The sequence below is a fragment of the Megalops cyprinoides genome, chromosome 23 (genome assembly GCF_013368585.1).
Source record: "Megalops cyprinoides isolate fMegCyp1 chromosome 23, fMegCyp1.pri, whole genome shotgun sequence".
Classification (NCBI taxonomy): domain Eukaryota; kingdom Metazoa; phylum Chordata; class Actinopteri; order Elopiformes; family Megalopidae; genus Megalops; species Megalops cyprinoides.
Window position 1 is genome coordinate 16,725,785 of NC_050605.1, and position 10,061 is coordinate 16,735,845.

Here is a 10,061-nt window from a genome sequence, read left to right on the forward strand (position 1 = left end):
ACCTGCTGAAAGAGTAAGTTCTGTTTTTCAGTATCAGTATAAGTAATGTTTAGATTTATTGAAATACCTACTCTTGGACAATGTAGGCCCCTTTCACTTTTTAGCTTCACTTTCACAAACAAACACCTCATATTTCTTCAGGGAATGTGAAATCTGTACTTGGTTTAAGGCTGTCTACTGTGTATTCTCTTGGGTTGTTACATCAATCATGGACTGATACTTTTTTCAAAAAAAAAACTCTTTGCACATAACTCAAGATTTTAGTCACCACGCTCCCACAGCTGTACATGCAGGAAGCAGAGGTGTTTGTGTCAGTATGAGCAAACAAACATGAGGGGACTTGTGCTTATCTGTCTGCAGCAGGCTCTGTGCTGGAGAGATGAACCCCAGCTATAGGGGCACCTCTGCAGCCAGAGGAGCATTATCTCTGGACACACGTGACCTTATAGAAGACCCTCAATGCCACACAGTGTCCTGGTCCCTGCTGCCTACCCTCATGGGTCACAAGTACAGTTCATCTGAGATCGGAAACTCGCGGCTACGAATTCAGTTTTTATTCCTGGATTAGTGCTGATCCTTGGGGATTTAAAATGTAGGATCATTTGTTTTCAGTTTGTCGTTTTAACACAAACACTGGTTACACTTGGAAAGATACAATGTGCGTCTCTTTTGCATTCAAGTTGAAAACTTATTGTCCTGCAAACAATAAAGTCTAGAACAGCAGGGATAGGCTCAAGCACAAATGTCTCCTAGAATCGCATGACGAAATAGGCAACAAAAGGGTGAGTAGCCCAAATATATATTCTCGCAAAGAGTTCCGAGGAATGTTTGCATAAACCAACCAGTGTGACAACTGTGTTGTCGACGCAACGATTTTGTTTACTTCGCTCGGTGAATCATGGAACTGCGCCTGGATGAGATAAACACTAACTTTTAAGTACCGGGATTCCCTGTGTTCCTTCGCGTTGAGGAAGTAATCTGCGGGGAAGTTCTTGCACAGTTGCACTGTTTTTAGAACGGGTTTTTTTTCTTTGGAACAAGACGACGTGATGTCTGGTTCATTATTTAACTGCAAAATACCCGTGCGCCCTGCTGAACTTTCAGTTTTAGGCATGCAGTACTGTGTGAAGACCTTTAAAAACTAAAGCTGTAAACATGCACATCACGCAACTGTCCCGTCACATCCTGAAAAGACGGGTTCCATCACCACCCTGGGTGACCTGATGTGGGCTGTGCACCCCTCCCCTCGGAGATGCGCTTTTTGTTACAAAGCCGCCTGCCTGCTCATTGCGAGTGATAAATAACCCCCAACAGCAGGAACAGCAGCAGCAGCAGCCGTGACGTGTGAAGCGGCGTGGACACCCGGACGTTAACCGTTAGTCCTAAATAAAAGCAGGTATATCAGCTATTGTCGTTCAGCAGGTCTTTCTTTTCGTTGTGTCAAATAAGTAACTGGCATGCGCTCTCAGGGAGTAGCGGAGGGTTTTTTGTTAGGAATGAGTTCGTTAGGGAAAATTCTCCTACTGTGGATGCAATGAAAACGATCAGCCAGCTAAGCTAGCTAGGTGGCTATTGTCAATGTGCGTTGGCAAGATTGCAAGATATCTGGAAGGGGAATTCCTTAAGGGAACGAGCCCGAACTAAAACTTAAGTTAAATGCCCATATCAAGTACGTCGACTGCGTTAGCTAACTTCCGATTGGTTTCCTTATTTTGTGTCTAGCGTCCCACCAGCACACTGCTTTTTGTGTCGGTAACGTTAGCACGGTCGGGCTATTGTTTTTTTTTCCGCGCGCTGCCTTTTCGGAAATAAACAAAGGCACATGGTTCTTTAAAACACGATAAGCGTGTTTTCCCCGATTTAGTGGGACAGCCATACTGCTAAGTGATATTAGGATTTTTGTTTGTTTAAAACCTTTCCAGTCAATTACGACTATTTAACCCGGCGGCGAAGTTTGGTACGTATGGGTATGTAATATTGGCGAGGTAGCATTAACTAGTTGCTTGCATTTGTATTGAAGCAGCATGGTCGCTAGCTTGCTTTTTCTTGGTTTTCCTCGATATCGAGTGAGTCAGCTGCATCAAAAGGTTGTCGGTTAGCTTAGTTAATGTGAAACTACTCCGCTAACTAACTTTGGCTAACAAGCAACAGCTCGCCTGTTTTCCATGCTTAGCAATTTAGTTAAAACGAGCAGCTGATAATATCTTCTCATACGGTAAACATTTGTGTCGATACTGTCAAGTAGCGTTGCGTTTGAAATGGATGCTTTTTAGGGTTTGATCGGAGACAAAATCGTAACTTTCTGCAACGCATAGCTCGTATGGTTGCGAGCTGACGTTTTGTAGAATGTTTAAATGAAAATCACTGGCTATATGGTTTTAACCCTGGTCCGACACTGTTGCTCGTTTAAACTGAATGGATACACTTATGTTCTGGATGGAAGTCGTTCTGGATAACAGCATCTGCTAAATGCATGTGATGTAATTTAATGCAACACTCCCTCACTCCGCGTCTTTCTTTCTGCATTTGCAGTGTGGATAGCTGGGAGTAGAGGCAAGCCATGGACAATGGAGACGAGGGGTTGGACCCCATCACTCCCCTGGTCTTCCTGTCCTTCCTCCAGCACCAGAGCGGCAGAAACGAGGAGCTGACGAGCGAGCTGGACGCCTTGGCGCGGCAGCTGAAACTGACCACGGACATCAACTGCAACGGTGTGGACGGTGATGCCGAGGAGGACGGAGAGCTGCAGACGGACGGACACCTCTGCTACAACCCCCGGGACCACGTCAGGGACCTGCAGCCCGCTTGGCCAGGTGGGGGCGTCTCTTTTGCCATCCCTCTCCACGGCGTCAGCAGCTGACAGAAGTCTCTATATTAACTTACTTTGATTGGGCTGTGAGGGGCGCTTGGCAGTACGCACACAATAAGAACAGATATTAGTGTTTCACGTTGACTTTTTTATAGTCCACATGAAGCAGATGGAGGGTAAACCGCGATCGCAGCATCCATGCTTAGTGATCAAAAGCATTCGCTGCGCAATGTTGCACTGGCAGAAGGGAAGCAGATGTTTTCACAGAGAGGAACCGGCCCGCTGGCAGGAGGAAAAACACACTAATGTAGTTAGTTACCGGCACACTAACTTCCCCTTCTCATTCTTGAAATTATGCAAGTCTGCCAGGCCAGCATCAACACACATTTTTCAGATGTCCCGCTGCCTGTGTTGTATATTTGCATATTGTTCTGTAAGGCCTCATATCAACTGCTAGCAGTGGTTGTGTATAATTATAAGTGATAGGTTTGTAGTGTTAAAAAAACATATAAATGTGATTCAGAATTGCACTGTCTACCATAGGTGTAGATTTAGGAAGGGATGGTAGGGACATGTCCCTACCAGAGGTAGAAAATCCTGGCTTCAGAAAGTAAAAGTCCTACCATGTATTTGTTCTAGCCATTCACTAAACAAGGTGATTTCACTAATTAGCTCCTCTACCTGGCTGAAGAGTTGTGCTAATTAAATTCAGTTGGTGTAGTGAATGGGTGGAACAAATATGTGGCAGGACTGTCTGAAGCCGGGGTTTTCCACCTCTGTAGAGACACTTCCCTACCATCCCTACCCAAATCTACTGAATGATATCTACTGACTCCTGCTGTACCTATCTGTGTTTAAACAACCCAGCAGATGAGGACGTCCTAAGAAACGTGGCAGCAGGACTCATTGAGATTGCTGACCAGCTGGAGAACAGGATGGTTGCCCAAGCTGCTGAGAACCTGATCAATAAGCTGCAGGGCTCCCCTTTGCAGGTGTGTAGGTGTGTGTGTGTGTGTGTATGTGTGTGTGTGTGTGTGTGTGTGTGTGTGTGTGTTTGTGTGGGAGAGAGAAAGATAATGTAAAGGTGTCGGAGAGTGTGTGTATGTGTGTGTATACAAGCCTCCATGCACCTCGCAAGATGGTGTGATTTTGCTGTGTTCTGGGCCATCCACCTCTCACTCACATCTCTGACTAGCGTACCCATGTGGCGCAGCATATTATAGTTTGGCTCACGTGCACAAATGCGTCTGCACGTGTGTGTGTGTGTGTGTGTGCCCTTCCCGACATCTTTCTCTCGAGCTGTACCTGGAGCGCGCCGCCCTAACCCGCGTGCCCCACCTGTCCCGCAGCACTGGCAGACACACCTGTCGGCGGAGGTGGACCGGATGCTGAAGGCGGGCCTGGATCCCTGGCTGGAGCAGCTGCCGCACGAGCGCGTGGTGCTGGTCCTCACCATGACGCTGGTGAAGAGGGCGTGCGAGCACATGCCGCGCCTGCTGCAGGGCCTCTTCAGCTCCGCGCTGCAGTGCATGGCCACCCTTACAGCCAGGTGACTCCCACAGGTGAGCAGCAGCAGCAGCGCCCCCCACCCCCACCCCAGTACGGTTAACCATCTCCAGGAATGAGTCATTCATCCTGTCTCTGAATTATCTGATGAAACGTTTGCCATTACACCTTTACACAAGACAGCTGCAGCTTTTCTCAAGCACCGAGGTCAACAAAAAGCTGCTGAATTGTGGTTTTGAAGAGTCATACCGAAATTCATTGGGGTGCTTAGCAATGACGTCTGGGGGGGGTTAAAAAAAAAAAGGCACTTTCAGACTAAAATTGCAGACAGAGGAGGCCAGCTGCGGTGCATTTGCTACCAGCGTCAGTTCTCAGCTACAGGCTGATGAGAGGATGCGCTGAATTTTATGGCTGCTTGACTGATGCGCCTGTCATTCTTTTCTTTCGGTAGTGTTGGGTTTTCACTGCCAGCAAGAAGACTTTGCTCACCTGCAGTTCAGCCAGATAGGTGATCTGGAGTGGCCGTTTCATGAGCTTAAAACACCTCCTCTTTATTGTTGCTCTGAGAAGACTGAATCTTGTTGAAATTGTTGGCCAAAAACGTTTGCGAATTCCAGTCAGTGTGCGAGTTTGTGACTCTTATTCCTATTTTTATTTGGTCTTATTTTCTGTTTTGTCTTTTGTTAATTCAGCAGTCTTCTGGGAAGGAATGTGTATCAAAATGTATTTTATGTTCTGTGATAATAAAAATTAGTTATGAAAAGTTTTTTCTTGGCCTTGTTTGAGATTCTTCCCTCCAGTGTTCATTTGAAGTGTTACAACTCTATGGTACTGGATTGAAGCTTCTCCTTGAAAGCACTGTTCTTGGAAGGAAAAGGGGACAGTCAGTATGGAGCATAGTGTTTATCTGTGTATGTGTGCAATGCTTAACAGTTGCTACAGTACATCTGCCAAATAATGGGGGTCACATGACAGGGAGGGTTGACAACTGTCTTAAATCAAATGAACTGCATTATTGGACACCATTGCTTTTGGCCATTAAAACAGGCGAGGTGGCAACTCTGTCATTTGTCACCAAATTCAAAACTGGTATTACTTGCAGACCGTAGACTGGGTGTAAAGGTTAATTTTCTTTATTACTCAGGAAACTCAGTACAAAGTGCAAAGCTGGGGCTTTTACATCCATACTGTTCTTTCCAAACTTTCCAATTTGAAAAGAAAAAAAAACATTCTATGTATTGTTTAGTAAGGACTGAGAATCCATTGCATTCCAAACCCATTAACACTGACGCACATGAAAGCATCCTTTTCACATTTCCATCTATCAGAACGCAAGTGTTTAAACGCTGGTCAACATCCATCCACTATCTACAATAACCCATTCCTGCTCTGATGTTTGTTCATAAACCTTGTGAGCACCTAGCTCCCCTGTCACCTGGCTATGCAGCGCACAACCTGTGGGCAGTGAAAGCGTGTGTGTGTGTGTGTGTGTGTGTGTGTGTGTGTGTGTGTGTGTGTGCGTGTGCGTGTGTGTGTGTGTCATTGGTCTGATTCAGACAGGTGGAGTGGCTGTTTCTATAGAGAACAGGTTGTCTGGCTGATGCTGCCAGTGCCAGTAGGGGGGTGAAGGTCTCTTACTGGTGACACAAATGGAGCCGCAGTTATACACACATATATCTTTTTTTAATATACACTGCAGTGAAACCAAACAGACCAACTGCATTAAAGCTGGGGTTTTCTCTGAACCTAACCATGCACTTCCATGAAGTTCACTTCAGGATTCATATTGCGCACACGGTTTCTATGGTTTCACTCCATGTCTGTCAGTAACCCTCTCTGTAGTGACTGTAAAAAAAGTTGTTTTTTTTAACTGACACCTGAAGCATCATATGTGGATTTTTTTTAAAATTCACATTGTACAAGACAATGAACAGAGCAGGTCTGAGGAACAGACATAAATAGTATGTGAATCACAAAGTATTATTTTCTCTTTTTTTCTGCAAGGAATATTCAGGTTTCTTCCCTTTGAGGGAAAGGCTGTTATGTCATTTCTACTGATTGTCTGTGGCAGTGCTGGCATCCGTCTCTCTACTGATCCCGTCTACTGGTTTTTCCATCAGCTGTTGGAGGATGGGAGGCCTGCATTCAGACCATGGCAGTTACTGCAGGGAGGAAGCACTAACAGCTTTAACCATGGCATTTTTGACCCCCTTGATAAGTCTCAGAGATGTGTGCAGGTCTTTCTGCAAGGTAGTTAGGCTCGACACACTGTGGGTTTACAGCAGACTGATGGGGCTGTGCTGGGTAGCTAGCCGGAGACACACACACACACTGCCAGCTTCACTCGGTCCTGGGCCTGAACGAGGAGGTTCTGAGGAGGCTGTAGAAAGACAGTCAGTTCTAGAACTGAGGATACGGTGTCATACAGCAGCACTGCTGTCTCAGGGGTCGTCACCTTTTCCCCACACACACACACAACACTCACAAGGCTAACACACAAAAGTTCAGCTTATGACCTCTGACAGTTTTGAATCTCAGATTCTTAACGCATCACTTTTACTTTGAAGAATGAATGTACTGTATACTCCTGGTGTGGTGAATTATATTCACCGTATGCAACTCCAGCCCCACCCCCATCAAAAAAAAGAGAAAAAGAAAAAGGGTACCCGCACAAAATCAGTTGTCATCCCTACAGACTGAAGCCTGGGGTGCTGATCTGTGGCCTCTGAGCTGAACAGAAAGAAAGGTATCCTTACTCAGTAGGAGCACTGAGGCAAAGCCTTCAACACAGCAGTACCAACACAAAGTCATTGTGAACATTTACAATAAAGAACCTGGGGATTTCTTAACATCTGTGCCATTGTGGACTTGAACTGGGCTGTGCTGCCTGTTAACACCCTTCCACTTCCTCAGCTTCCCTCGAAACAAAGCGTGAGCCAATCAGAGCTGGCATGACATGGCCAGGCGGTGGCTCAGAACGTCCGTTAGGTGGAGGAATCTGAGGGACCCGTGACGCAGCTCAAAATGTCCGCGGGACGAGGGGCAGGAGCAGCGCCAAAAAAGCTTGAAAAATTAAAAAGGTCAAGAAAACAGTAAGCATCTCCAAAGCAAGTGCCCCCTTCAGCTTCCACCTCTGTAGTTCCCCAAATATCACACCCAAATATCAGTGACCCTACAGAGGGCAAACACCTGAGAACCCTCTACCCGTCACTGGGGGGGGTGGCTATGGTGGACCTGGGGAGGTGAACCTGAACTATAAGTGCTGGCGAAGAGAAGTTTATGAGCATCACCGCAGTGCCTATGCAGTGTGGCTACACACTTCACTATATGGGGTATAGTGCAGGGTGAAAGTTCCCAGAAGCCCCAAAAACACCTGAATCATTCACCGACACCCATCAAGCATTTTTCAGTGTCACAGTGCTATCTGTGAGTTGTGCAGTAGAAATTTTAAAAAGAAGCCAATCTATTGCAGATAAAAGTCTACAAACGCAGACAACTCTGCCAGCACCCTATAATCAAGGCAGTCATTTGATCTGGAGTGGGCGGTGCTTTTTGGTATAATAATCTGTGATTCATTTCAAACTGTAGCAGTGTTGTACTATATAACTACCTACAAAAATCCAAAGCAGACAGACTTTCTTCAGTCCAGTGAGGCCGAATATAGAACTACAGGGTTAGTTCACTCCTCTGTGTCAAATTGTAGCAACACATTTTAGGTAAAAGCTCACAAGGGACCAGCAAATCGATTTCACAAAGTAGGCGCACCAGTTCCTGTAATGGAGCATCACTGCTGCTGTACTGCGGCTCACGTGTGTGTGTGTGTGTGTGTGTGTGTGTGTGTGTGTGTGTGTGTGTGTGTGTGTGTGTGTGTGTGTGTGTGTATCATTCCATTTCCACAGATAATGAAATGAAATAACGGATACGATTCACCTCCACGATAATCAGTAGTCTGTAGTTGTGTGCACGCAATTAATTTCTTCTGGCTGGACAGCAAATGTTTCTGAGTGATCAGAACACTGCCAGCTGATAAGAATTACATGTCAAAATCACTCACAATCAAATAAACCCACTGTCCAATGGAAAACCAGATGGGAACAGAGTCAAGCACAGGCACTGGGGTTCAGAAATGGCTGACAGCGCCTGAGAGCCTGAACACTGAGACCCCCTGTCTGCAGCACTGTGCCCTAACTGCACTATTTGGATGCGGAGTGCTCTATAGTCAGGGCTTGAGTCTGACAGTTTTTCCCCATCAGTACCACTTACAGCTTTCGGCACCAGTGTCAAAGTTCACAGAGACTCCACACAGGAGATGCATGTGTAGTTTTCAGAGAAGGGTGTGCTTTTGTGGGTCCCTGCGTGTGTCAGTTGGCCGGTGCAAATTCATCAACAAAAGCCTGGTCTTCTTTGTTCAAAGTTTGTCATTATTGCTTGCCTCTTTGGAAAACCACAATTAAAAACCTCTTAGGATTCTACCAAAATGTGAAAGATCACTTCAATGCACATGATTCAGTGTAACACCCCCCCCCCCCCCCCACCCCCCACCCAGAGAGCTACAGAGGACAGAAACAGGCACCCCAGCCCACAGCCAGGCAGGGACACGAAACCAAAAAAAAAAATCACCCATGTGCATTCAAGACACCACACACGCCGAGTCCAAAAAACACACAACAGAGAAACGGAGACCAATCTAAACACTCCATTCCAGTCAGACGGGGGCGTAGGAGTGATGCGCTCACGAGGAAGGAAAAACGGCTCTGATGAGCCGACAGAGAAAAAACCAAAAACGAATGAGAAGAGAGGGAGAGGTTCCCTAAGAGTGCGCACGCCGGCGGCACAGCGCCCCCTGTCTCCTCGGCAGCCCAGATAACCAGCAGTGAGCCGGGGCGGGGCAGGGGTGGGGTGTTGGGGGTGTGGGGGGGGGCTCCGTTATTTCTTCCTGTAGACCATGGCTCCGTACGCCACCACTGCAGCGATGGCCACCAGGGCGGCGCCCCCGTAGAGCAGCACGGGGAGCTCTGAAGGCGGGGGGGTCTCGGGGGGCGTGGGCTCTGTCTGCGCCGCAGCCTCCTCCTCGGGCGGGGCTACGGGGGGCTCCTGGGCAGGGGGTGCGGCGAGGGTCGCCACGGCGGCCTCCTGCACAATCTCCAACTGGGGCTCCACCGGGGGGAGCACCGGTTCCGGCTCTGGCTCCGGCTCCGGCTGTGGAGGCGGGGGGAGCTCCTGGCTGGGGGGTGGGGGCTCTGACTCTACTGGAGCTTCCGCAGGGGTGGGGGCGGGGGCGGGGACAGGGGCCGGGGGCTCCGGCTCCGACACAGGGGCGGCAGGCGGCTCCTCCTGGGCCAGAGGGCCGGGGAGCCTCTCCTTCACAGGCTCCGCCTCCTCGGGCGTGGGCACGGGTACAGGCTCAGGGGGCACGGGGGACCCCGCCCTCATCTCCGCCCTCAGCTCAGCCAGCTCGCTCTCGCTGCCCAGCACGCTCAGCACGCTCTCCTGCAGCTCCGGCTCCGGCTCGGCCTCGGCCCCGCCCCCGGCCTCCAGCAGCTCCGCCTCCTCCCGCTCCACGTGCACGATGTCCGAGTTGGAGGAGTTGTTCTCGCTGCGCTCCTCGGCCAGCGCCGCACCGTCACTGCTGTCCAGGCTCTTGGCGTCCTCGGGGTCCATGACGCCCACCTGCGCCCAGGAGTCGTGCCCGGTCAGCGAGACGGGCAGGCTCTCCGTCTGCCAGGAGCTGGGGCCGCTGCTGTCT

The 10,061-nt window shown here is 48.7% G+C and overlaps 2 protein-coding genes across 4 annotated transcripts in view; one reads left to right on the forward strand and one right to left on the reverse strand.

Annotated features, from left to right (window-relative positions):
• Positions 1-1,284: 1,284 nt before the first annotated feature.
• bida (BH3 interacting domain death agonist) lies at positions 1,285-4,906 on the forward strand. 3 transcript variants are annotated; one of them, XM_036518006.1, is made up of 5 exons: positions 1,285-1,396; positions 2,533-2,813; positions 3,677-3,801; positions 4,159-4,371; positions 4,767-4,906. In XM_036518006.1, the coding sequence occupies exons 2-4, from the start codon at positions 2,561-2,563 to the stop codon at positions 4,360-4,362; spliced, it is 582 nt and encodes a 193-aa protein (XP_036373899.1). In that variant the 5' UTR covers positions 1,285-1,396; positions 2,533-2,560; the 3' UTR covers positions 4,363-4,371; positions 4,767-4,906. The 3 variants fall into 3 exon arrangements, with proteins under 3 accessions (XP_036373899.1, XP_036373902.1, XP_036373901.1); XM_036518009.1 differs by having other exon boundaries at positions 3,680-3,801; XM_036518008.1 differs by lacking the exon at positions 1,285-1,396 and adding an exon at positions 1,745-1,957.
• Positions 4,907-8,879: 3,973 nt separating this feature from the next.
• Positions 8,880-10,061, reverse strand: part of bcl2l13 (BCL2 like 13) — a 22,040-nt gene continuing 20,858 nt past the window's right edge. Inside the window, exon 7 of the mRNA XM_036518486.1 lies at positions 8,880-10,061. This exon is cut by the window's right edge and continues 131 nt beyond it. Within this exon, the coding sequence (XP_036374379.1) occupies positions 9,242-10,061 (820 nt within the window). The 3' untranslated portion in view covers positions 8,880-9,241.